At 48.2% G+C, this 27416-nt stretch overlaps 1 protein-coding gene across 1 annotated transcript in view; it reads right to left on the minus strand.

Annotated features, from left to right (window-relative positions):
• Positions 1–27416, minus strand: part of ALPK2 (alpha kinase 2) — a 99327-nt gene that overhangs the window by 41864 nt on the left and 30047 nt on the right. Inside the window, exon 4 of the mRNA XM_037035028.1 lies at positions 14207–15920. Coding sequence (XP_036890923.1) covers positions 14207–15920 — 1714 coding nt within the window. The remainder of the gene's footprint in view (positions 1–14206; positions 15921–27416) is intronic.

The following is a 27416-nucleotide window of genomic DNA, read 5'->3' on the forward strand; positions in this document are numbered from 1 at the left end:
GTGGGGGGTTAGGAAGGGAACTGGGAGTAGGGAGACGCTGAGGAAAGAGGCCATGGCTAATGCACTGTGTGGAGCATTCAGATTTCTTTTATTTCCTACAGAGAGAGGGTCCATCGCAGTTCAATGGGGGGCTGGGAAGGTATCGTCGTCTTAAACAAGAGAATGACATTCCCAGACGTAGGTTTCAGGGGGATTGTCGCAGTAGCATTTGGCCAGCATCTTAGGAGAGGCCTGGACAGCAGCATGTTGCCATGGCCCCGATAAAATTATGAAGCCCGGGCAACGTTGGCGACCAAGGGGTAGAGACTGTTGTCAGTTGAATCAGGTCCCCCAAAAGATAAGTTCCGATCCTGCTGTCTGGCCCCTGTGTGTGTGACCTTATTGAAAGTAGCGTTTTCCCGGATGTGATCGAGCTACGATGAGGCCACACTGGGCCGGAGTGGGCTCCAGTCCGGCGGCTGATATCTTTACAGGAAGAGGGAAGTCTGGACTCTGAGACACACCGGGAAGGCGCCATGTGACCACAGGGGCAGAGACTGGAGTGAGGCAGCTACCAGAGTAGCTGGCAACCACGGAAACTAGGAGAGAGAGAGGCAGACAGACAGACAGACAGACAGATGTGGAGCGGCTTCTGCCTTGGAGCCTCCAGAGGAACTGGCCCTGCCGACACCTTGACTTTGGCCTCCAGGACTTGAAAGAATCCATCTGTGCGTTGAGGGCCAATGAAGAGGGGAATCTCCTCAGTCGGGAGACCCCGTGGAGGGAGAATAGACAGGACTCGGGGACTGGCACAAGGGGGGCATAAGGACCCCTCTCGGGCTTCCAGCTCTGGGATTTCGCTATCATTCCTTTGCAGGGTTGAGACTTGGTACACTGGGTCGGGGCTTAATAAAGACATGCTAGCTCAGCTGTCATCTCTGGGCTATAACAGAGCCACTGTGTGTGGAAGACCTTTCGGGGGCCTGGGGGCAAGGTGAAGGCCTTGTGTGAGGGCTGCCACGGCGGGTTCAGAATCGGGCCCAGAGATGTCTGCCATTCCTGTCTCTGACGGCAGGCACCTGGGAGGAACGCTAGACACCACGATGCAGCTCAGTGTGATGGGCGCCGAGGTTCATCTCTCTCTCTCTCTCTCTCTGTCACCACAGGCCACATCCTGAACTCTGTCCCCAACCCCAATCACAAGGCAGACGGCAACATCCCTGAGTGCACCTAGCTGGAGGGGCTCCAGCCCCTCCTGATGTGGGACCCCCTCCTGACGTGGCACCCCCTTCCTCCCTGGCAGCCTGCCAGGTGTCTCCCACCGCCACTTCTCTCGAGGATCCTCAGCGGGTCCTTCGGATCAGTCACAGGCTGAGAGGCTTCTCTGCCCTCCCTTTTCCCAGAGGTGCAGAGGCCCTAGAGGGCTGGCTGTGGGGTGGCTAAGTAGCCTGGTCCGTCCCATTGGTGGAAGGGACAGCAAGAGCTCCACATGTGGGGACTGCAGGGTGCGGCCATGGGCATAGGACACATCAAGAGGACAGGGACCTTAGAGTGCCACAGGGGACTGGAGATCTGAGCAGCTCTGCACCTTTCTGCAGAGAAGACATCTAAACTCTGGGCAGGAGGAGGCCACCAGCGGAGCCTGGGAGAAGCTGGCTGCTTGCTTTCCTTCTGTCTATTTCCGCCCTTGCCCCTCTCGGTGAAGGGGACTTAGAAGGGACACTGGGGTGCAAAGGAGCATCCAAGGGGCCACTCCTGCTGCTTCGCATGGGTGGCCTTCTCGAAGTTCAAATCCATCAGTATCTTTGCAGGCCAATCCTCTGAGATTCTGGGTCCTCTGAACAGCACAGCAGGGCCCCAGTCACGGGGCCAGCTCCGGACGTGGATGAGCACGCTCAGGGCCTCGAAACTCTCCTGCCCTCCTTCAGTCTTTGTGCTGCCTACTCCTCTCCAACCAGGGGTGAGCGTGTATTTTCTCATCCGGTGGGAGGCTGTGGACCAGCCTTGCTGAGTAGGTTCCCAGAGGACGGGAAGGAGGCGGCCAAGCCCTCGAACCTTCGCCATCTCAGCAGTGATGTCGCGTGTCCGTTCTGGAGGAAGTTATCTGACCCCTGGCCCTGAGAACTGATCTGGTACTGGCCAGGCTGTTGGCTTATGGGTCTCACTAGGAAGGCATGGGCTTATTTGTTTTTAATTATTTGTAAACATATTTGAATAGTTAACACACACACACAAACCCAGCATGGAATTCGCAAGCTGCACAATGAAAGGGTACAGAGTGACAAGGAAGTGTCCCTCCTACTCTAGCCACCCTCTTGGTCCCTTTCACCAGCGGCAACCACAGTTATCAGAGTTTATTTTCGTTCTAAAGAGAGGCGAGGAACTCGGACCTAAAATGGAATTAGGGAGCTAGGCCATGTCATGGTCGGGGCTCAAGAGCCCGAAGTCAGGCAGACGGTTCAGAGCCAGGCGTCCCCGTCCTGACCCAGAGCCCCTACAGTGGCAGGATTTACCTCGCTGGGCCGCTGAGGTCACTGAACAGGCTTGCCCACTGAAGTCACAGCACAGCCCCTGGCACGCACCTCCACTCAATAACTGGCCGCTATTATTTATTAGCTATGGGGCAACTGAGCGTGGTGGAGGAGCGTGGGAGGCTGGGGCGGGGCGAACTGAAAACCCCCTGGGAGAAGCCCGCCGCCTCTGTTGCTCACAGTGTCATCCCTGGAAATTCTTGGGAGTTTGTTAGCAATGCAGGTTCCCAGGCCCCAACCCACATGAGCCAAACCAGACCCGCTGAGCTCCCCACTGATATGCACGCAAGGCAGGGTTTGAGAGGCACAGCCCCAGAGGGGCCAGATGTAGATTCCTGGCCTATGGAGAGGTGGTCTTGCTGGTTTTGTTCATATTCCTCAAGAACACCCATGAGGAAAACACTTTTAAGGGAAAAGCCCTCCCCTCCTCCTTCCCTGGATTTCAAATTACATCTGATTTTCCCAGCCCAGTAACCTGTGACCTCCAAGACCGCTGGAATGTGTCCTCTTTTGTCCTGTAGCTTGACAAGTAACCCGACCCATGGCTTGGGGGCAGGGTGGCGTGTTGTTTTTAAAGTGACATAAGAGACACAGTGGAGCCTCACTGACAAGCAGCAGGGCAGCCAGGAGGCCAGCTGGGACACCGAGGCCTGGCGGTGGGGGCGCTTGGCTGGGGCTCTCATCAGAAATGAGGCTGCATGGGGCGGGGGTGGGGGGGCGGAAGGGGCTCCCAGGGCGACAGCGGCTGCTGTTTGCCACCGGTCCCAAACGAGCAGACCTCGGTGAGGACTCTACGGCATGTGAGAAGCCGCCCTTACACACCTTACACGTGTAAATTCTCTTTCAGCCTCCTCTAAAGGAGAATCACGTACCCCAGTGGTGGATACACGTTTGCCGAGACCCATAGAATGTACGCCACCAAGAGTGAGCCCAATGTAAACTGTGGACTCTGGATGGTGATGGCGTGTCAGTGTGGGTTCCCTGGTTGTAACAGATGGAAAGAGAGAGAATTGCATTTTGTCACTGGATCAGCTGTAGATGAGGAAAAAAACAACCCTGAGTTGAGGGGCCAGGGCAGTGCGCCTTTTAAAAATCACAACTGCAGCGGAAATGGCCAGGAGCAGACCATCCTCCGCTAGAAGCTGTCAGCCATGACATGGTGAGGGTATGAAGTATGCCTGGCTCAGCTCAAGGACTGAACTTTAAATTTGACCTATGTTACTTAATTTACATGTCTATTTTTAAGTGGACATGTATGGTTCAGTTAGGAAAAGTGTGGAGTAGGTTGGGAACAATTTGGGCGTGTGAATCTACTCCTTCAGCTGTTTCATGGGATCGCCACACAGATCAAGCATTTCCAATGCCTAGTTAGACCCCTGAGTTGAGATACGCTGTAAGTGTGAAGTACACAACCGATTTTTGAGGACTTCATATACCTCATTAATAACTTTTATGTAGATTACATATTGAAATATTTTGGTTATATTGACTATGTTAATAAATCATTAAAGTTTACCTGTGTCTTTGAACTGTTTTAAAAATACGCTTCCCCAAAAGTTAGAACTACGTATGTGCCTTGGCCTTCTACGTGCTGGTAGGAATATAAAATGGGGCGGCTGCTCTGGAAAACAGGCTGGTAGCCCCTCCAAAGGTTAGACACAGGGCACCCAGAAATCCCACACCCAGGTGTTCACTCACGAAAACTGACAACACGGGTCCACACAAAAACTCGTACGTGAGTGTTCACACACACGCCATCCATAAGCTACAAAGTGCGAACAGCCCAAATGCCCACCAACTGATGAATGGATAAAAATAAATGTGGTGGCTCTGGCTGGTGTGGCTCAGTGGACTGAGTGTCAGCCTGCAAACCAAAGGGTCACTGGTTCGATTCCCAGTCAGGGCACATGCCTGGTTGCAGGCCAGGTCCCCAGTAGGGGGTGTGCAAGAGGAAACCACACACTGATGTTTCTCTCACTCCCTTCCCCTGTCTCTAAAAATAAATAAAGTCTTTAAAAAAATAGATGTGGTATTTCCATACACTGTAATATCATCCAGCCATAAAAAGGAATGAGGAATTGATCAATGCTCCAACATGAATGACCCTTGAACTATTATGTTAAGTGAACAAAAGCAGACACGCAAAAGCCACATATTGTATGATTCCACAGATAGGAAATGTCCAGAATAAGCAAATTGACAGAAATTAGGGTTTTCCAGGAGATAGGAGGACAGGAGAAGAGCAAGTGACAATTAATGAGTGTGAGGTTTCTTTGGAAGACAGTAAAAATATTCTGGAATTAAATAGTGGTGATGGTTGCACGACCTGTGGACATTTACAAAATTACCTGTGTGGCTTACATAGAATTTCTATGGGACAGAGCTGACTGGGGACAGAATTTAGCCACAGCTTGTCGAGGGGACACTAGCAACAACTGGAGATAGCCCTGGTTGCCAGCCGGGGTGGGGATGAGAAGAGGAGACTGCTGCTGGCCAGGGGCACCGCTAACCACCCCACGACACACAGGACAGTTGCCCATCACCCAGGATTAACCTGCCCCAAAGGTCAGCAGTGTCAAGTTTGAGAAGCCCTGCCCTAGAGGCTGCACAGGGGGTCTTCCCCAGCTTCCTGGGCACCACCTCAGCCTCTTTGCCCTGCGGTCAGAAGGTCCATTCTGGACCTGACCTTCCCAGAAGGCTTTCTCCTGGACTCCAGCTACATCACAGGCATTCTCAAGCCAGGAGCACCTCTGAACACAGGTGATTCTGGGGACTCGGAGACATTGTAGGCAGATCGTGAAGTTCCAGCGTGGATCAGCTGCTGAGTCCACAACTGTCCCTGCTCTCTGGCTTCCTGAGTCCCAGCATGTTACACTTACTTTGAATTCAGCCTGTCTCCTGCAGAGCGGAGGCCCAAGGAGCATGAGAAATGACTCTGGGGCATACAGCTGGTTGGAGACAGACCCAGGACTAACCTCAAGGATTCCTAGGCCCCGATTTGTTTTCCTTTTTAAAAAAAATTAGCTTTTTATTATACAGGTAATAATGGAATAGCTTTCTTTAAAAACATCACATCGCTAATCACCCCTCTGAATGCAAGATTTGTATCCTCCTTCCCCCAAATTAGTCACCATCATCGTTTTGGTGTGGCCCCTTCCAGACTTAAAAAACATATGGACACATCTGTGTACAAAGAACACATGCTATTCTGGCTTGTGTTGGGGGCATGCCTGATATCATGTTGTATGTACCGTTCTTCTCTCTCACCCTCTACAAAATGTTTCCAGATGTCCATCATTTGAACACACTTTATTTAGCCATTTCCACATAAATGTTTCCTTAGACGAACAATTCTGCAGCACATACTATGGTACATGTCTCCTTAGGGCCAGATACAGTCTTTCTTGAGAGCAAATCTTAAGAGATGAAGCTGCTATCTAATGAGGAATGTCTCTCTCTTTTTCTAAGGATATCATGGAAGTGACACTCTGGCTGGTAACCAGTGTACCCATTTCTCCATAACTGCAACACATTGACACTATCATCCTTGTACAACTTCTCACATGTTTGTTAACCATTTGTAGTCCCTCTTCCATGAGCTCCATATTTATTTAATTCTACCTTTTTAAAAATTCAGTTGGTAGGGGTATTTTTCCCATCTATGTGGTTTTATTACGTACTTTGGAAATTCGTCTTTCTCTATTACATATATTCTACCAGTTTCTCCTGGTATGTCACTTTCCTGTATGTTTGTTTATAGTACTTTTTGTTATATAGGCATTTTTAATTTGATGTCATCAAAATTATCAACTTTATTCTTTGTCGTTATTGTTGTTCATTGGGTCCCAAGAAGAAATTATGGCTTTTGAGGTCATAAAAATAGTTTCCAATATCTTTCCAGTAGTTCTGATAGGTTTGTTTTTCTATCTTTAACCCAGAGATCCTCTGGTGTTTATGTGGGATCCATTATAAGGCACTGATCTTAGTTTTTTATTTTTCCCATAAGGATGAATAACTCTGTCAGCTTTGAAGATTTTTTTCTTCTCTAAACTTGAGAATCTATTTCTATCATAAACCACATCCAATATATTCTTGGGCCTGATTCTGTACTCTACACTCAGTTTGTTTATCTATTTACCTCTTGGTGCTACAACCATACCGTTTTGGTGACCACGGCTTTATCATTTGTTTTCATAGGCAGTTGGTTAGTCCCGCATTTTTGTATCCCATTTCAGCAGAGCCAGTTCATTTTCAGTCAGAGCAAAAAGGAAGGCCAGAAAGTCCTGTGTCTGGCCCCAGCTCCCACCCACGGCAGTGGTGAGAGGTTTGCCACACTGACTGGAACCCACCCAGCAGCCAGCGGCCCTCCTCCCACCAGCCTCTCCTGCTGCCACCGAATTCCTGTCCCTGAGCTGCTGCTCCTCAAAATAAAACTCAGCTGGAGATGACACACCTGTTTTGGATTAGTTACAATAAATCAGGATCTGTATTTATTTCAGTTGCCGGACAGGTGAAGAACAAGCCACATTTATAGCAAGCCAACTAGGAAACAGAGGAAAATGCCAATCACGAGGTTTTCTTCCTCTTGGGGCAAAGCGGTTACACTTGACAAGCCCTGAACTTCCTGGTGTTTCCCCAGTCCCATGCTCCTTACAGGAGAGCCTCAGGTTGTAGCGTTCTCGCAGGGCTCTGTCTCTCTAAGCCCGTGGTTTACATCCTACTGCCCATGACAATCACCCAGAGGGCCTAATACAACTACGATTCAACAAGTCTGGGGGGAAGGTGTAGAGAGCTGTATTTTTAAACCTGCACCTTATTGGGTGACTCCACTGCGGGTCATTCCAGGCCCTCACTTCTGATGTTGGGCCCCAAGGACTAGGAACACCTGAGCAGGAGGAGGCCTTCCAGCTCCGTGAGGTCTCTGTGCCGTAAGGGCTTAGCCCTCTGAGGTTGATCATTAGGGGAATGGCCCTGTGAGATTGGTGAATAGGGGAATGACGTCAGTGTAACGCAGGTACTGCATCGGTTAATACGCACTGTTTCCTAGACCGAGGGGCCCTGAGTAGCTGGAGTAAATGATAGAATCTTGAGCAGGAAATGGAAGGGCCTTTACCTTGGCTTCTGCACCGGCAGCAGGGGCCCTTTTGAGTCGTATTTTAATACAGTTAAAACCAGATCCTGCCCCCACGCTCCTGTCTTCTAAGAAGTGGGCTCCAGGCCCCTGTGTCTGAGGGCAGGGGCTTCTCCCAGGCCCACCTTCCCAGCAGCCCCGCTTCCTGGAAGTCCACCCCACCTCCATGGTCTCAGCATTTACCGGCTTGCTCCAACTAAAGGTCAGTAGCATTGCCACTCAATTATCTTGTGTACTTTTAATATCTGCCATGGCAACCACTGGCCAACCTAACCATGCCTTGGGTGGTCAGAGGGTACTTCCTGAGCACATTTCTTGCTTTCGTCTCCGGTTTTGAAATGGCCTGTTTATGAAGTGACCTGTGGGGAATGCTATTTTCCCCAGGGGTCCTGATATTTTAAGTGTGTGATTTTGCAGAGTGTGAGGCATTTCATATATTGCAGTAAAGCGCCTGTGAGTGAATACCCATTTCATCTGTTTGAAACGCAGCACCAAGTAACCTTTGTTCCTTGGCTCACACAGAGGGAAACTGGAGTGAGGGGTTCCAAAGTCCCCGAGGGAATGTTTCCACGAGGTGACAACCCGTGGCTCTCTGCAACCCCTCTCGGTGGGGGTGGAACCTGGAGCACCCCAGGCTAACTCCTGCAGTCCACTCAGGGAGGGCTCTAAGGCCCTGAGCCCACCCTAAAACCACCTACATCAGGACTTCTGGGGTGGCATCTGTATATTCAGGAAAGGGCACCGGTGATTTTAAAGCACAGCAAGGATTCCCAACCTGGGAGATACAGAGAATCACCTGGGAGCTTTTAAAACCCCCTATGCCCAAGCCACACCACCAACCAAATTATGTCAGCATCTCCAGGTGTGGAACTCCGGGCATGGGAATGTTTTGAAGTCGCAGGTGGTACCATGCGTGATTTGACAGGGCTGAGACCACACTGAGGGTCTTTTCTAACCTGAGAAAGATCTCGTCTCTAGACCAGGGCTTCTGGAACTTCAGTGTGCATCCGCACCGAACCAGGAATCAGGTTCAAATGCAGATTCTGACTCGGCAGGACTCGGGGGGGCTCTGGGATTCTGCATTTTGCGAAGCTTCTCTGCAGATGACACTGTGAGTAAGAAAACCGGAGCTGATGACTGTCCACTGATTACTGAACACCGACTGAGTACAGTACCTCAGCGAACCGGGACAGTCAGTGATCCTACAGGCGCAGGGCAGTAACGGCATTTGGCAGGAGTGGCGCTTGGGCTTTGTGATTAAAAACAAAACAAATGTTTGTACGTCTCCCTGGGTCAGCCACGGAGCCGTGCTGACGGGAGACGCAACTGCCAGGTGCTGAGAGAGGAGCGCTTGTGAACTCTGCCCTTCCCATGGTCAGTAGAGAGCTGGCTTATCTGCCTCCTGGTGTCAGTTTTAACAGTTGTAATTTGGGGGATGTGGGAGGGAAATACACATTATTATGCAAATGAACCCAAGATCTCAGGTTGTGCTGTCCCAGATATGAAAACACTATTGCAAGAAGGTTTAGATTATCTGCTTATATTTTTCTATGCTTAAAAAAATTTTTGCTGGAGACCTACTCTGTGCCCTGCCTGTCACTGGGTACCTGGCCATGCAAATTTTTCGACTGCTATGTCCCTGTGCTTGCGCCGCCTGCCTAGCGACTGGGCTGAACTTGGAATAAACTGAAGTTTCGTACTGCGGTTATCACCGGACATACACGGTGATGTGTTTGCACAGATTTATTGCACATGCACACCAGGACAAGTGAATCCGGGGGAACCTGAATAAGATCAGCAGATGCCACCGTCGGCAATATCTTGGAACTATACCACAGCTCGGCACAGTGTTACCATCCAGGGGAACCTGGGCAAAGTGTACAGCGAGCTCTCTGGATTATTTCTTACAGCGTGGGAACCATTATTTCCTACACATTTCGATCAAAAAGAGGTATAAAGCCACTTGTAGCCAGCCCTCAATATGTAATACAGGGAGAAAGAACACATGTATTGAGAAGGTAAATAAACAAAGAGGTTAATACTGACTAAACATTAACTGTATAATAGGGACTCTGCGGAGGATTTTCCCTGCAAGACTTCAGTCCTCACCACACTCTATGAGGGATTGTTATTTATTATTATTACTTCTGTTTTCGATGGGGAAACTGGGACTGAGAGAGCTTAAGTATGGTTTCCCAGGGTCCCAGTCAGAAAGCAGCAGGGCAGGAACCAAACTCACGGCTGGAGCCTGCTACACTATCCAAAGAATGCGACCACGAATGCTGGAAAGAGAAATCACAGGTAGGGGCTCAGAAAGCACCTCAAGGGAGGTGCAACCTGTAGGGTGGCCCCCGCAGGACCTAGGCCTTGAGGGACCGGAAGGGCTGAGCTAGCAACAAGCCAAGTGAGGGCATTTGGGACAAGCAGGTGGAAAACACGCCATGTGTCTGAGAAAATGCTGTTTTTCCAGGTAAGGAAGCCAATGGGCATGCCTGCTTTGCCTCTCGGAGATAGGTGAAAGCAATACTGTGGAAGGTGTTGAATGCTTGGGGAACAGGGTAAGATCTTCTTGGATCTACATTAGCAGGCTCACTGACAAGTCCAAGGTTGTATGCGAATCACCAACATTCACAAGGGAACCCAAGTACCAGGTATGGGACACTCTAGCACAAACCAACTCATTCCTGGGACCGAGAGAGCAATGAGAAGCATTTTCCTGGTGGCAAGCTGGTATGTGAGGCGAACCACAGAGTGCACTGACGCCAGCGGAAGCCATGAAGTGGTTGGGACCCATCATCATAGGTTCATATCTGACTGTATCTGGAACTTAATCTAGGTCCATATGGCTACTTACTCAAAACTATTAAGTGTCTGTTATGCAGCCGACACTACTCCAAGGACTTGGGACATATCAGCCACCAAAACATAGTGGCCAAACTCCCTGCCACCATGGAGCTCTCCTTCTCTGCTTAGTGCTTATTTCCGGTCAGAAAGGTTCTGAACTATCAGAACCTAAGAAGACATTTCTATACTGTACACCTAAGACCTCATGACCCCAAAGAGGAGCAGAGTCTCTCTGGGGTGGGGCGGGGGAGCTATGCTGAAAGAAGGCGCAGCACTTCTGACCTAAGAGTGGGGATGATCTTACCCCAGTGTGGCTGCAGGGAAACTTAAGATGGGCAGCTTCTCAGGTCCTGCCTCTGAGTTGGATCAGAAAAGGGAGATCGAAACCAAGGTGAAGGATTGGCTGTGTATCCTTGAAGATGATTCAAGTTAACCTTGGGTACCCTCTCTGTTTTCCACTCCCAAACTGGGATTAACTTTGGCATCTGCCATAAATGTACAAGAATTGGGGGCTCTCCAATCCTAGCCCGAGTAAGTACTATTTCAAGATAAATCTGAACAAGATGGCCTTGCATTGTAAAAGCAGGAGAGGAAGCCAGTAAGTAAATGCACCTGGAGACGCACGCACAGGCAGGAGATATTTTACCGTACAGCCTGGTGCTTACAATGCAGCCTTAGAAATGAGGAGCTTTCTCCAGAATGCGAAAGCAATATGCAGATGAAGAGAAAATACCAAAAGATAAGCTGCGGGTCACTGTCTCTACAAAAGACACCTGAAGGTAAGTGAATGAGGCAAGAGTCAGGAGCAGGCAAGTTTACTAAACATGACCCCCAACCAGGGATTTTTAATCATTGCAAGATTTTAACTTCCCATAAGCCTCCAATGTCTGAGAACAAATACTTAAAATGCCTTTTGACTTAGTTATGCAAAGATTCACTAATCATTATGTTCTCAAACAGTATTATAAACATTTGATTTATAGCGAGCAGCATTCCCAGTGACTCCCCACCCCCTCCTCGCAATGCCTTTTGTCCCACTTTTGCAAGGATATTTAGCTGTTCGCTGTAGATTTGGCTCACTGCATATGAGTGTTAAGAAACACAGGTATCTCCTGCAATTCGACAGTAAGTTTTTGCACAGGTCAAAAAATCGATCCTCACTCTCCCCCTGGCAAAATTTTCTTGCTTTAGTCACGGGGAAATAAATGCTACAGATACAGAGATGCGTCTGTAACATCAAGCTGCACAGAACTGTTCTTGAATGTACAACTTTCATTCCCATTTCTGGTCGTCCCTTGAGTGAACGCTCAGGTCTGCTCTGCAACCAGGCACAGCAAAGTGAGAAAGGGACCTACTACGGGCAGAATGCAGGCTTTCTAAGAAGTCGTGTTCGTGGTTCTGAGATAATAGTCATGCCACCAGACACTCCGGACATGGAGTGAATTGCTGGTCAGCCGGGTGTGCATTCCTGAATGTGTGAGTGTGTGTGAATGTGTGAGCAAGGGTCCCATAATAACCTCGATAGAGACAAGGATGTGCACAGGATGGGGGACTTTGGTCCCAGAGATGGCCCATTGGATTTAGCTGCATTGCCAGTAAACAAGGGGGCCTACTGGTCACCAGGCCCTTGGTCTCAAAATTCAGTTCAGGGTACACGCTGAGGGTGACAAAGCAGTGGGTCTAAAGCTAACACTGTCCATAGCGCCCTCCTTCTTCACTAATTTACACTCCCCCCAACCTCTAATAATTAATTTGCCCAATGGAAAGCTCAATATGGGGAACAACTGTAAAAAGGCACTTGGCTGAGTTAGGAAGAGCACTTTATGAATAGAAAAGGAAATGCTATATTTGTTGACAGGCAAAAATTAATACTGTAACTGAATTGTGCATTAGGATCTGACCCAACCACCTCCATACACTTCTCTTGGGCTCTGGGGTCATTGGTACACACTCAGCAAAGTGGCGTGTGTTCAACAGCCACATAGGACAGACCTGGCTCTCATGCAGAAAGTGTAAGTGGGGCTTTTACATGTTAGTCTGGCCAGTGGGGCAGAACAGTTTGTTCAGTAAAAAGCCACCTCAGCCCTGGAGATTTTTAGATTGGCTATTTTATGATGGGACCGTTAGAAATCAATATATTAAATTGTGACTTTTTCACAGAGAGTTTAATAAGTTTGAGTGCATTTGGGAATATTTTATGTTCTCGCAAGTATGCCTAGTCTTCTATAAAAACAATACTGGGTTCTACTACAAAGTTGGAAGAAGGGCGAACACAAGAGATAGTAAAAATAATTGATAAATAACTTGTCTTATGTATTTATTTACAAAATAGAACCTTGGCAATACACAGCACCAAGTCAAAGCCCGTTGGTACCCTCTAAAATTAAAAGTACAATAAGTTCATATACCAAACACATCATTTGTGCATTAATTATCCCCAGGAATTTAATTCCATCTCTTTAAAATACACACACCCCCCATCAGTAACAGGGTAAAACACACTCCATGGCAGTATTTTCTTAGATTCTTTTATACTTCATGGTCTAAGCAAAACAAAACAAAGTGCACATCCGATCAAAACATCGCCCCTGCACAGCGAAGCCCACTCTGTCTCCGCTCCCCAGCATCACCAGGTGAATTCTACGAGTCCTTCAGACACACTGAAACCTTCCATTCATGCTATGGATTCGGATTAAAGCCAACACTTACCATTTTCAAAGTGCCCCCCCCAAAATGACTAAAAAGAATGTTTCGCTTTTGCTTTAAGGACTAGCCCCAAAACATTTGTTTGAAAACCCTTCTGAGGAGTGGCCCTGCCCGACAAAACGCACGCCGGGGACGGGCGATCGGGTTCCTTTTTCCAGCTGTCCAGGATCCCATTAGTGCCTCTTACTTCTCTCTGCCTTCTGCTATAATTAGGACGGCTTAGGGTTTATCTGGGCCTTCTTTCAAAACCAGATTTCCTTCCTAGCAGCAGCTGCCATCCACCAGGTCCTTGGTACCGCAGTCAGGAACGGGAAGTGAGGGCAGACACACACACACACACACACACACACACACACACACCCACANATCTCTTTAAAATACACACACCCCCCATCAGTAACAGGGTAAAACACACTCCATGGCAGTATTTTCTTAGATTCTTTTATACTTCATGGTCTAAGCAAAACAAAACAAAGCGCACATCCGATCAAAACATCGCCCCTTCACAGCGAAGCCCACTCTGTCTCCGCTCCCCAGCATCACCAGGTGAATTCTACGAGTCCTTCAGACACACTGAAACCTTCCAGTCATGCTATGGATTCGGATTAAAGCCAACACTTACCATTTTCAAAGTGCCCCCCCCCAAAATGACTAAAAAGAATGTTTCGCTTTTGCTTTAAGGACTAGCCCCAAAACATTTGTTTGAAAACCCTTCTGAGGAGTGGCCCTGCCCGACAAAATGCACGCCGGGGACGGGCGATCGGGTTCCTTTTTCCAGCTGTCCAGGATCCCATTAGTGCCTCTTACTTCTCTCTGCCTTCTGCTATAATTAGGATGGCTTAGGGTTTATCTGGGCCTTCTTTCAAAACCAGATTTCCTTCCTAGCAGCAGCTGCCATCCACCAGGTCCACCGCAGTCAGGAACGGGAAGTGAGGGCACACACACACACACACACACACACACACACCCGCCCCTACACCTTTTACCTTGTAATTTTCCAAAAGAGAAATCTTACCTGAGGATGAGCACTCTGGTCTGGAGTCTGGCTGGTTTCAAAGAGGTTATTAGCCTGCACCCTTTCTCCCTCCGAGTCTGAGCCCCCTTGTGGGGGGAGTGTGCCTGGTGGAGTTTGCAGCATTTTTGTCTCTTGCTCTGCATGGGTCAGGATAGCCCCTTCTGGACAGAACTGGGAATTCAAACCAGGAGCTTCTGCTGCGGCCCCAGAACTCTCCTCCCTCTCGCCCTGCATTAGTGGGTGCTCAGCAGGTTCTGGGGGGTAGGGGCGGTGAAGGGTGCCGTCCGTGGCACTGTCTTTCAGGTCGGGCATCAGCTTCTTGGGTTTTCCCTTCATTCCCGGCCGCCTCGTCCTGCCAGGTTTCTCTGAGCAGCTCTTGCTCCATGAACCCGTGTCCCCTAGTCTTTCCTCCACCACCATCTCCAAACACTGGTTCATCCCTGACGTTTCGAACTCACCAGACAAGCGCTTCACCTCTCTCTCTGTCACTGCTTTATCCACGGTCAGTGGCTTGTCCCTGGCGAATTCCTCTCCTGCTGGGTGGCTGTCTCTGGTTTCTCCTTGAATTCCTGGATAATCATTTTCAGCAGAAGCAGTGGGTCGTTTATATCTCCCCTGGTCTGTCACTGCAGACGTCCCATCCTGGTGAGATCCCAAAGTCAGAGTCATCCCTGTTTGTGGGCATAGGGGACCGTGGGTGGAGGCTCGGCGACGCCTTACTGTCACTTCTTGGGATTGTGAGTGATCACCAGAGAAGCCAGCACGGGCCTCCATCGGTCCAGTGTCATCTGACACCCGAGGCCCACGACCCATTTCACTGAGCAAAGACTCACGTTCCCCCAGTCCATACTTGCTGAATTCCATCTCTTCGTCATCGCTTTCTAATAAAAAAACACGCTCAGTCCCCTCCAGGTTCCTTTGCCAAACTGCATTAGAGTAGTCTGTCATAACATCGGAACATTCCAGATACTCCAGGTCATCATCTGAAAACTCCTCGGTGTAGGTTAGGGTTATCTCTGGGCAAAGTTCATAGTCACTGTCAGAGTCGTCGCTGGAAACCTGTGAGCTGATTTGTTCATTGACAGGGGCCCTGTCACCTGGGTAAATGGATGTGGCTGCCTCTGATAGCGGAAGGCTGACACTGATGTACTTCTGTGCTTTGGGAGTTTGAGGACTGGAGTGCAAGTCTTCATTGTTGTTTAATGCACCATCCGTTAACTTTGATAATTTGGACTGCACTGTCCCATGGCAATATACATCTTGTTTATCAGGAATATTAATCAAATTAGGAAAAAACAACCCATCCACAGTTGCCTCTGTGCTATTCACGTCACAGGCCTCTTCCATTTGCCTTGTTCCTTTAGCATGCAACGGATTTTCCGAACTGGATGAGTTCATATCATCGCTGGCCAGTAACTGGAGTGAGTGTAAAGGGTTACATTTGGAGGAGGAGGAATCAGCTGGTATGGGAGTCCCCAACCTGAGACTCTCTTCTTCCTTAGAAGGAGGTTCTTTCTCATCCACTTGACTTGTGCTTTTCTGCCCAGAGGTCTGTGGGCCTGGGTTCCAACCTGGGGCCCCATCCTCTGTCAGGTTGGGAATGAGCTGTGTGTTTTCTGGTGAGCACTCAACTTCAATTGAAGCAGAACAGCAGATCATCCCAAAACAGTTTTTAGCAGAAATCTGGTAAACAGCAGTGTCATTTTGGGTACAGCTAGAAAGAAGAGAACAGACAGGTGAGTTTGCCACGTGTGGACATGCATGCTGACATTTCTCACATCAGGGCACACACAGCAAACAGACGCGACTTTTACTGCACACTCAGGGACATCTGGGGTCTCCCTGGAAAGGGGTTTGCAGTCAGAAGCAACTGGCGTCTGAGTTCCGTCTGTCCCCACTCTGCTGCGACTCCTGGGAAGCTCAGCATTGCCCCTTAAGACTTCCCACAGTCTCTCCCCAAACTGATAATACTGAGAACTACTTTGGGAAATGGGGGATGTTTTATATCACAGACTCTTCCCTCCTCTTATTTATTTATTTATTTATTTGCCTTTAAAGCTTTTTCTTTTTTTAAAATTTTTTAGATTTCATTTATTTTAAGTGTTGTTCAAGTATAGTTTTCTGTCTTTTACTCCCAACCCAGCCCACCTTCCTTTTATTTTTAAGCCCTGTTTATGTTATGGGAATTTGAAAAAGCATGTTTTCCGGAGTGAGACCTTGTACTCAGGAACTGAAGTGTTCTGCCTCACAGAGTGGAATAGCACAAGCAATTACTCCCTGAGACCATGCTAAGAAGGCCTGGTTCCCCCAGGAGACTGTAAGGATAAGACCATATGCCAGGTTCATACATTTGAAGAAGAGTATGCCATTGCCTCTTTAATTTAACATGACCGTTAAATTCAAACCACAGCCAGTGGGTCCCTGTAGCTGGAAACCCCAGTCCACACGCTGTCCTGATTTACGTAAGCCAAGCCAGGCGTTCAGCTTTGGCCCAGCAGGGAAGGAACTGAATCCTGGGTCATGCTGAGCCTGCTCTCCCTGCTCAAGCCAGTGCTCCCGCAGCCCCGCCCTTTACTGACGAGTCCCTTGGAGCCTTGAGCCTGACCTGCTTTGCTGACCTTTCCCACTAGAATCCTTCCCAGGCTCTGCAGTCCCAATAAGACCATGTTACACTTGCTTTATAATATGCCCTCTTGTTGATCTCATTTGACCTCACGGTAATTGTAACATTGCTGATCTCACTCTATGTATTGCCCAGCACAGAACTTAACAACCACATTCAGAAGGCAGGAGCCAGGAGTCTGGCTTTGACTTAGAGGCGATGCTGAGACATTTATTGACCGATCTGTGTAAAATGCACACAAACATCTAACCCAGGAGGCTCAGTGTTAGGCAAACCTGTGTCGAATTGTGTCCTGTTGCCTGATATGTTAAGAGCTGAGGAAGGGTCAAGGAGATGCGTGAGACATCCTGTCTGGCCCTAAACGACGAAAAATCCACTGGGGGAGATAACACGACTTTCTTAGAGAACCTTGTAGGTCAGTTTTGTGCCAAGTTGTCTGTCACAAACTGGAAGAGCCGGGGAGTCCAGAGAAGGGACTTCCGTGGTAGCTGCTGAAATGGTGTGAATAGGGTTGGAGTTTAAAATCTTCGCAAGATGCTGGCAGAGTGACGTGCATGGCCCACAGTGATGTGACAGGAATGCAAAACCGGCCAGGAAGGAATTCCCTGAACAATTGAGTTCCCTCCTTAGTATCTTCCCCTTTGGCTGAGGGAAGCAGCAGCAGGAGCAGCAGCATTCCTCCAGCCTGCTGTGAAAGTCCTGTCTGAATACTCCAGGTTCCTTCCATGTTAAAGGAAAAGAGCTCCACGCAACCTAAAGTGAATGAAATGGCTTCTGAACTTGAACCTCCCGGATTGGCCTAAACCAGAGGTCCTCCAACTTTTTAGCAGTAGGACCCCTTTTCACTCTCAAAACTAACTGAGGACTCCAAACATGTTTGTTTATAGGTGTCATGTCTATCTATATATACCATATTAAAACTGAGGGAAGTGGAGAACATTTATTTATTCATTTAAAATAACAGAAATAAACTTATTACATGTTAAAATAAGTAACCTATTTTTATGAAAAATACCTCTATTGTTCCAGAACAAAGTAAAATCTCATTTGCATGGCATTGCTTCGCTGTTTTTTATATGTCTTTACTATCTGGCTTAATAGAAGACAGATGGATTTTTGTATCTGCTTCCACATTCAATGTGATGTAATACATAGTTTTGGTTGAAGTATCTGAGGAAAATCTGGCCTTACACAGATGTGTAGTTGGAAAAAGAAAGAATATTTTAATAGTCTTTCCATATGATTGCCAATAACCTTCTCTGATACTATTCAAAGATTAGTTGCAGTACAGAATTTAAAACCACATCAATGAATTTTTCATACTTGTTATGTAAAATCCACTGGTCTATATTGCATTTTACAGACAGCTTGTACCCATGTATGATTTTGTAACATCGAGTATTGGTCACTTGGAGAAACTTGGTTCATGAGATCTTCCAAATGTTAATGAACCAGTGTTTGGAGATGGTGGTGGAGGAAAGACTAGGGGACACAGGTTCATGGAGCAAGAGCTGCTCATTATACAATATTTTATTTATTTATATATTTATTTTATACAATATAAAATCACACTTGTTAATATGACTACCGCTCTTATCAGAATAATTTTGAAGTATTGGAAAGCTGCCAAGTTGCTGATGAAGGATACACATTTTCTGAATTCCCAGCTAGGTGAATAATAATATCAGTTTATCATAACAATGTAAGTCAACACTGTATTAAGTTGTACGGTAGAAGCAGAAAGGCAAAGACATCAACAAAATAGCAGAGTCAGGACTTCCAGAAATTTTCTCCTCTGTAAAAGCAACAAGAACATTGGCAAAAGTTGTATGAATCAACTTTTTCAAAACTCTGAAAATTAACCACAGGCAATGCGAGGAGCATTTATTCAAGAGGGGGCCCATCAGAGCTGGAGCGATTCCAAAGCCCCAGTCCCAGGGAGCTGTCATTATCTGGCCTGTCCGGAGATCCCCACTCGCAAGATCATCCTTCTATGATCTGACTTGGAGCCCAGCTGGTGTGAACATTTTCCCTACGGGTGTTTGTCAGAAATCAGTTCAGAGGCAATTGTTGAACATCGTGGCTGCCTGAGGCAGTGGGTAGCTAACCCAAACATTAGGCTAACCAAACAGATTGAAAGAGAAATCTAGGCAGTGAGATGTCCACGGGGGCACTGAAAAGCTCCGGCACGTTCTGGAAATATAGAAGACCATCCACATGCGCAAGGCTGTGTGCACATCCAGGCCTGTGCGCATGTTCAGGAAGGACCTGAGATACATGAAGTTCTCACCTCCAATGGATCTTAAGGCTCTGTGCTGGCAGGAAGCGAAGGCTAAAGCAGAGCTGTCAACTGCCTGGCTGTGTGGAAGGCATGCATGCCCACCACGTGCCCAGGCACCCTCAGCCAAACCTAGGAGAAGTACTGGTTCTAGGCATCTAAGGAAACCTCTGTCCAAACACTAGCTGACCACTAAACCAACTGGGCAGAGACTTCAGTGGCCACAAACAACAAAGAATACTGATTTTAAAGAATTCGTTCAGAAAAGTCGTTAAACTTACAAACACCACCAACCCCTAGAAAGTGGAGAGAATCTGAGTTCCAGAGTTGCTACCTTATATTGTTTAAAGTGTCCAGCTTTCACAAGAAAATGATGAGCCATGCAAAGAAATCCCTGTGTGGTCCATAAACACAGAGGGGAAAAAGTGGCCAGTAGAAACTGTCCCCAAACTTGCTAGATAAAGATTTTAAATGAGCTATTTTAAGTATGTTCAAGGAACTGAAAGAAAACAGAGCTAAAGAATTAAACTATGAGAACACTGTCTCAGTAAAGATGTAGACATTATTTTTTAAAATTTTTATTTATTTATCTTTAGAGGGGAAGGGGAGGAGAGAGGGAGAGAAATATCAATGTATCTTTGCCGCTGGTGTGTCCCCTGCTGGGAACTGGCCTGCAACCCAGGCATGTGCCCTGACTGGGAATCGAACCATGATCCTCTGGCTCACAGGCCCATGCTCAATCCACTGAGCTACCCCAGAGATGTAGAAATTATAAATAACCATATAGAAATTTTAAAGTTGGAAAGTATAACTGAAGTGAAAACTTAACTAGAGGGCTGAACAGCAGACTTGAGCAGACAATAAAGAAACAGTGAACTTGGAGATTACCGACTGAGATTACCCAGTTTTAGGAACAGGGAGAAAAAAGAATGGAGAAAAGTCAAGAGAAAAATCTCAGAAACCTGTGAGACACCTTCAAGCTTGCAACATATGCATAATTAAAGTCCCAGAAGTACAGGGAAGAGGACTGCAATAATAGCTTGACAACTTAGGTTTTTTCAAAATTGAGAAATAATTGCCATGTAACATTATAGTAGTTCCAGGTGCACAAAGTAATGATTTAATATTTATATAGGCTGTGAAATGATCACCGCAATAAATGTAGATGACAACTATCGCACACATGGTTACACATTTTTGTCTCATGATGAGAACTTTTTTTTGGTTTTTGAACATTTATTTTTTTATAATATATTTTATTGATTATGCCATTACAGTTGTTCCATTCCCCCCTTCATTCCCCTCCACCCTGCATACCCTCTCCCACCCACATTCCCCTACTTTAGTTCATGTCCATGTGTCATAAGTTCTTTAGCTTCTACATTTCCTACCCTACTCTTGCCCTCCCCCTGTCTATTTTCTCCCCACCATCTATGCTACTTATTCTCTGTACCTTCTACCCCCTTCTTCTCCTCCCACTCCCCTGTTGCTAACCCTCCATGTGATCTCCATTTCTGTGGCTCTGCTCCTGATCTAGCTGTCTGCTTAGTTTGCTTTTGTTTTAGGTGTGGTTGTTAATTACTGAGTTTGCTGTCTTTTCACTGTTCATATTTTTTATCTTCTTTTTCTTAGATAAGTCCCTTTAACACTTCATATATAAGGACTTGGTGATGATGAACTCCTTGAACTTGACCTTATCTGAGAAGCACTTTATCTGTCCTTCCATTCTAAATGAAAGCTTTGCTGGATAAACAATCTTGGCTGTAGGTCCTTGCCTTTTATGACTTGGAATACTTCTTTCCAGTCCCTTCTTGCCTGTAAGGTCTCTTTTGAGAAATCAGCTGACAGTCTGATGGGAGCTCCTTTGTAGGTGACTGTCCCCTTATCTCTTGCTGCTTCTAGAATTCTCTCCTTCATTTTTATCTTGGCTAATGTAATTATGATGTGCCTTGGTGTGTTCCTCTTTGGGTCCATCTTCTTTGGGACTCTCTGAGCTTCCTGGATTTCCTGGAAGTCTATTTCCTTTGCCAGATTGAGGAAGTTCTCCTTTATTATTTGTTCAAATAAGTTTTCCACTTGTTGGTCTTCCTCTTCCCCTTCTGGTACCCCTATAATTCAGATGTTGGAACGTTTAAAGATGTCCTGGAGGTTCCTAAGCCTCTCCTCATTTTTTGAATTCTTGTTTCTTCATTCTTTTCTGGTTGGTTGTTTCTTCCTTCTGGTCCACTCCATTGATTTGAGTCCCAGTTTTCTTTCCATCACTATTGGTTCCCTGTGCATTTTCCTTCGTTTCACTTAGTGTAACCTTCATTTTTTCATCTAATTTGCAACCAAAATCAACCAATTCTGTGAGCATCCTGATCACCAGTATTTTGAACCGTGCATCTGATGGGTTGGCTATCTCTTCGTTGCTTAAAAGTATTGGCTCTGGGACTTTGATTTGTTCTTCTGTCTGAGCCATAATTTTTTGGTCCAGTCATGCCTGTTACATATAAGGGGCGGGGCCTGAGGTGTTCACCAGGGCGGGGCAACCCAAATGCTGGGTTGTGACTCTGTTCCTGGGGGCAAGGTCAGAGAGGGAACCATGGCGCTTGCTCCACTCATATTTCAGTCCCCTCTGCCACTTCCCACAAGCAAAGTGGGCCCTTCTGGTGCTGGTTCCTGGGTGGGTGGGCTTGTGCACATTTTAGGGCCCTGTGGGTCTCTCCAGCAAAATCTCCTGTGAGGCTAGGAATCTATCCTGGCATCTCAGCCCCCACAAGTGTTTTCTATTGGTGTTTATAGGCTTTATTTCCCATTGCTGGGGCCCTGGGTTGCGAGGTCTGTCTCACTGCCTGCTTTTGCCTGGTTTATCTGTGCGTGAATGTGTGACCTCTCTCGGCCAGCTGCCTTGCACGCCTCACTGGGTCTGCTCATTTTCTCCCTGCACCTCATTTCCTCCCTGTGCCCCGTTTCCTCCCTGCAGCCACCACCTTTTCCTGCTGTGATCCCACTCCACCAGCTGCCAACTCCGCCCCTCTTACTGGTCTGGTTGAATGGTTGTCAGACTTCCATACAGTTCAATTTTCTGTCTGTTCTGGTTGTGTTTTTGTTTCTAAATCTTTGTTGTCCCCAATTTTGGTTGTGCGAGGAGGCGCAGTATTTCCACCTACACCTCCATCTTGGCCAGAAGTGCTCGTGATGAGAACTTTTAAGGTCGACACTTATAGCATCTTTCAGAGACACAACAGAGTATGTAGTCACTATGCTGTACATCACACCCCCGGGACTGATTTGCTTCAGAAGTTTGTACCTTCTGAAAAGCTTGGATTTTTATCACTGGCAACACAGAAACTTTTAGTTTTTGTGAAAGTGGCAGCTCCCCATGGTTCATTTTTTGAGAAAATGTTTGCCAAATAAATACCCAGGGCTGAACGACTGTCATTTGTCCATTGTTGTCTCAGGTAAAAGTTACACTCCATGAAAAAGAAAAGTAGCTATTTTAGCTTGCAGCCAAAACAACCACACAGGTGCTTTTTTGCAGGATGACCATCACGCTAAGGAAGGCCAGCACGTCTCCCATTTCATGACACGGTGCTTCCAAGGGCTTTCACTGACTTGTCGAGATTTGAGAAAATCAGCTATTTTTACTTGATGCATCAAGAACATTCTTAAGGAAGGTTTTCTAGGTTTCGCTTCGTTTTGAACTGTGACCATTAAGGAATTCCATGACACCCAGTGTAGTCTAGGGCCACGAACTAAGGCATGCCCGGATTGATGCTAAGACTTCAACAGTTTTGCCATCAGCATACACATGAGAGAGGCTAATAATGTTTCAGTACTTTCGAGACAACAGTGTTGACCTTGTGGACCCTCTGAAAGGGTTTTGGGGACCCTTTAGGTGTCTGTGGACCATGCTTTGAGAACCCCCCATTAAAGCTCCTCCCCAGGGGAGGCTGTGAAGTGCTCTCCACATTCTCTCACAGCATAACGCCTGGCAGAGAAGGGATATTGGACTCTGGAGGTGGCACTAGCAGGGACAGCTGGCGGTTGTGCTCCACACGGTCAGTGACATGCTCCCTTAGGCAGATGACTTAATCTCCTCGGCCCTCGATGTCCTGATTCAGAAAGAAGAAGATGTATGTCTGGGTTCCACCCCAGACATTCTGACTCGATGCTGGATGCACGAGCCGGCCTGCCTTAACTTCGGGCAGGAGGAGGCTGGTTCCACCAGTGCTGGGAGTGAAGAGGGCAGAGGGCTCAGCCTAGAGATCCTGCCAGTTTAGGATGGTTTGTGCCATGGGGACAAGGGTTATAACTGTGGGTGAGAATGAAGAGCACAGGGCAAGTAGGCACAGGACTAGGAACCCTCTAACGTAAGAACATGAAGACAAGGGTTGGGGAACAGAACACAAGTGCAAAAGGAAGACAGGGGATCATTTTTCTTCTCTAGCAGCCAGAGCAACAGACCTATGGAAATGGACACACTTTTTTTTAAAAAAAGATTTTATTCATTTATTTTCAGAGAGAGGGGAAAGGAAGGAGAAATAGAGGGAGAGAAACATCAACGTGTGGTTGTGTCCCACAGGCCCCAACTGGAGACCTGGCCTGCAACCCAGGCATGTGCCCTGACTGGGAATCGAACCAGCAACCCTTTGGTTCATAGGCCTGTGCTCAATCCACTGAGCTACACCAGCCAGGGCTGGATATACTTTTAAATCCCTACATTTTGATCATTATCATAATACCCCAAGGGTGTTGTGTTTTCACATGCATTATTTCATGTATCTATTTACTCACAATTCTACTGGCCCAAATCAAATAAAATCGGTTACTCCTGTGTGGGCTGAAAAGTGGATTCCCTAGCTCATGTTGCTCTTCACCCTTTTGTTTCCTGCAGGTCCTTCCACTGCTCCCCAGAAAACTCTCCCAACAAGATTAAAATTGGGGAGACTCAAGCTATGCGGTGTGACTGGGCTCCCTGAAGACAGTTCACAGAAGAGGCAGCTGAAGCTACCGGCTGGAGGTAAGATTTGGAATCCTCTCTGGGTTTCAGGTATTATTCTATTTGATTATGTCTTCCACTTTCCAGTGGAAGAAAGCAGGATCTGGGAGGGGACGTCTGCTGTCTTGAACAGTGGAGCCAGGAATGCAGGAGTGAGGAGGCCTCTGCAGTTCCCCCCTCCCCTCCCCACCCCACCCCCATGTGGCTATGAATTCTCTGAGCCTGGCCTTCTCATGCACCATGGAGGGGGGCGAGGGCTCAGCTCAATAAATACCAACATGATGACATCCGTGTCCTAACTGCAGCCATAGCACCCGGTGAAGGTCAATATCCTCTTATACCAAGTGTATTTATCGCTTGCCTAACTGCTGCTATCAACTTTATTAATTGAATTATTCAGAATAACTAAAGGAATAGGAAAGGCTTAGGTTTTTCATGCCCCAAAGCTTTGTTGGTTGCCAAAATGGGAGAATTCTAATGCCAGAAACACCCAGAATGTCTGGATCACATTTTCTACAAGCAGCTAGATGCATTCCAAAGTGGATGAGAAGATTCCTTGTACACCTACAAATTTCTTCGGATGTTTAGCCAATAAAACAGATGTATTGACCCCCGCATCTAAAGAGCTGAGAGTGTCCTTGTGCTGTGCCACTCTGGGGCCTGTCTGCCTCTCACCCTCGCTGAGCCCTTCGCCTGCTCTGCTCCATATTGGGGGCGGGGCTGACCCCTCCACACCTCTCCTGGCTGCCAGGACCACTGGCTTCCTGCTGCAGGAGGGGACCAGACAGATGTAGGAGATGGGAGGGTGGGAGAAGGGAGAAGCCAGCCTCATGTGGCATTTCTAGTAGGCTCCTCCCTCTTCAGTAGCTCGTGGTCCCTCAGAACAGGCCCACCAGGGTTCCAGCTTCTGCCCTGTGACCAGTGACCCAGAACTAGGAGTGCTGCTGTGTCCCTTCCTCCCTGCAGCCTGGGATGTGGTACCTTCCTATTGATGCTAATCTCAGGGTGACCTCACTGGGGGAGTGGTGAGCTGAAAGGAAGGGCAACTGCATTATTTACTATCGACACAGGGCACACTAGAGAGTGAGAAGAGATGCAATCGGCTCTTGCGTCAAGAGCACCCGTAGAAACTGTGGCCACGCCAGGGAAACTGAGCTGACCCAGGCAAATCAAGAGGCATGATCAGTCGCCCCCTAGGAAGTGGGCAGGGCCCGGATCTTGGGAGCTTTTCTTCTGAGAATGGGGGTTAAAGCTCACACTTCAGTTCACTGGGAAGTAGGTCAGTGCAGCCATAGCAGTGGGGAAGGGGGGACAGTGGGAGGGGGTCCCCTGGGAGACGCTCGCCACACCTGCACACTGTACAGGGTAGCTAATGAGGCCTGTGGCCTCTGCCTGAGTGGAAACACCCCGATGTCCCACATGCCCGGTGGGCCCTCCAACTGTATAAGCTCAGCACACTGCAGGGGGTGTGCCTAGGGACACAGGAAACACCCCCTAGGGGAGTTGCCAGTTTTGCCACGGAATCCCAGAAGGCACAGTTGAGGCAGGGAGTGGTTCTGGCACGGAAGGGGAAGGTCCACAAGCCCTGGCTCTTCAGGGAATGAAGCCAGCAGCTTGGAACTTGAGCCCAGCAGGGAAGGATTAAACTTTGGCTGGGTAGGGAGTAAAGGAGGGTGTCCTGGGCTGATGTACCAGAGCTGGAACCAGCAGGTCATGTGTAAGCAAAAAAATGAGTGGGCGCAGGCAATCACAGAAGGTGGAGCTGGTAGGTGAGGGCCCTGCGGACAGGGACTCTGGGCTTGGAGGCACTGAGTTCTGCTCAGGAGCATGGCCAGTGAGCCAGCTGCAAGGGACAGTCGACTTTCTTCTTGACCCCAGTGCGATTCTGANGGGGGGACAGTGGGAGGGGGTCCCCTGGGAGACGCTCGCCACACCTGCACACTGTACAGGGTAGCTAATGAGGCCTGTGGCCTCTGCCTGAGTGGAAACACCCCGATGTCCCACATGCCCGGTGGGCCCTCCAACTGTATAAGCTCAGCACACTGCAGGGGGTGTGCCTAGGGACACAGGAAACACCCCCTAGGGGAGTTGCCAGTTTTGCCACGGAATCCCAGAAGGCACAGTTGAGGCAGGGAGTGGTTCTGGCACGGAAGGGGAAGGTCCACAAGCCCTGGCTCTTCAGGGAATGAAGCCAGCAGCTTGGAACTTGAGCCCAGCAGGGAAGGATTAAACTTTGGCTGGGTAGGGAGTAAAGGAGGGTGTCCTGGGCTGATGTACCAGAGCTGGAACCAGCAGGTCATGTGTAAGCAAAAAAATGAGTGGGCGCAGGCAATCACAGAAGGTGGAGCTGGTAGGTGAGGGCCCTGCGGACAGGGACTCTGGGCTTGGAGGCACTGAGTTCTGCTCAGGAGCATGGCCGGTGAGCCAGCTGCAAGGGACAGTTGACTTTCTTCTTGACCCCAGTGCGATTCTGATCAGCTTGGAGAGGCAGACTGCAAGGCCAGCATGGCCTAGTTGTTAAGGGACATAGTTCACATGCTCTCCGTCTAATGTGCGACACTGGACAAGCTACCAAATGGCTCAGGATAGAACTGTACCTACACCAGAGGCGACGTGAGAATTTGGAGAATTAATTCCTCTGGCGTGCTCAAAGCTGGGCCCGGCACTCAGTAAGCACGAAATCAGTAGTTCTCGGCCCTGGCTGACCCTGGGACTCACGTACCAGCTTTTCAAAATGACTGGGGCCAGAGGGTTTTCAGGGCCGAAACTGGCCTATATGAGATTCTACCAGTGGTTACATAGCATGATACATTGGCCTGGGCCTACAGAAGGTACACCAACAGCGGACCCTGGTGCCAACCGAGGACTTCGGGCGATCATAGTGTGTCAGCGGAGGCTTGCCGATTGTAACGAATGTCCCACTCCAGTGGGTGGCATTGATAATGGGGGAGCCTCTGCAGGATCAACAGGACCAGGAGGCTGTATGCGAGCTCTGTCCTTTCTGCTCAATTTTGTTGAGAACCTAAAACTGCTCTTAAAAAGGAAGTCTATTTAAAAAAGGGAAAAATACCTGGCCTAGGGCCCCACCAAGAAAAGCAATTGAGCAGCACAGTGGAGTGAAGGGCTTCACCGTGGGTGGTATTTAAGCTTCCCCGGGTGACTCCAGTGTGCAGGCAGAGCTCTGAAGCATCGAGCTAAGGGGTTGTCAGCTTTTGCACATATGTGGTGGAGAAGGTAGGGACCCCGGGCACCAAGGACAGAGGAGAAACCTGTGCCTGGACAACTGTGGGTAGTGGTTTCCTGGCTCTATTTCGGTACAAAAGCA

Source organism: Sturnira hondurensis, unplaced genomic scaffold, assembly GCF_014824575.4.
Source record: "Sturnira hondurensis isolate 20B ecotype Veracruz unplaced genomic scaffold, ASM1482457v3 Scaffold0001872, whole genome shotgun sequence".
NCBI classification, from domain to species: domain Eukaryota; kingdom Metazoa; phylum Chordata; class Mammalia; order Chiroptera; family Phyllostomidae; genus Sturnira; species Sturnira hondurensis.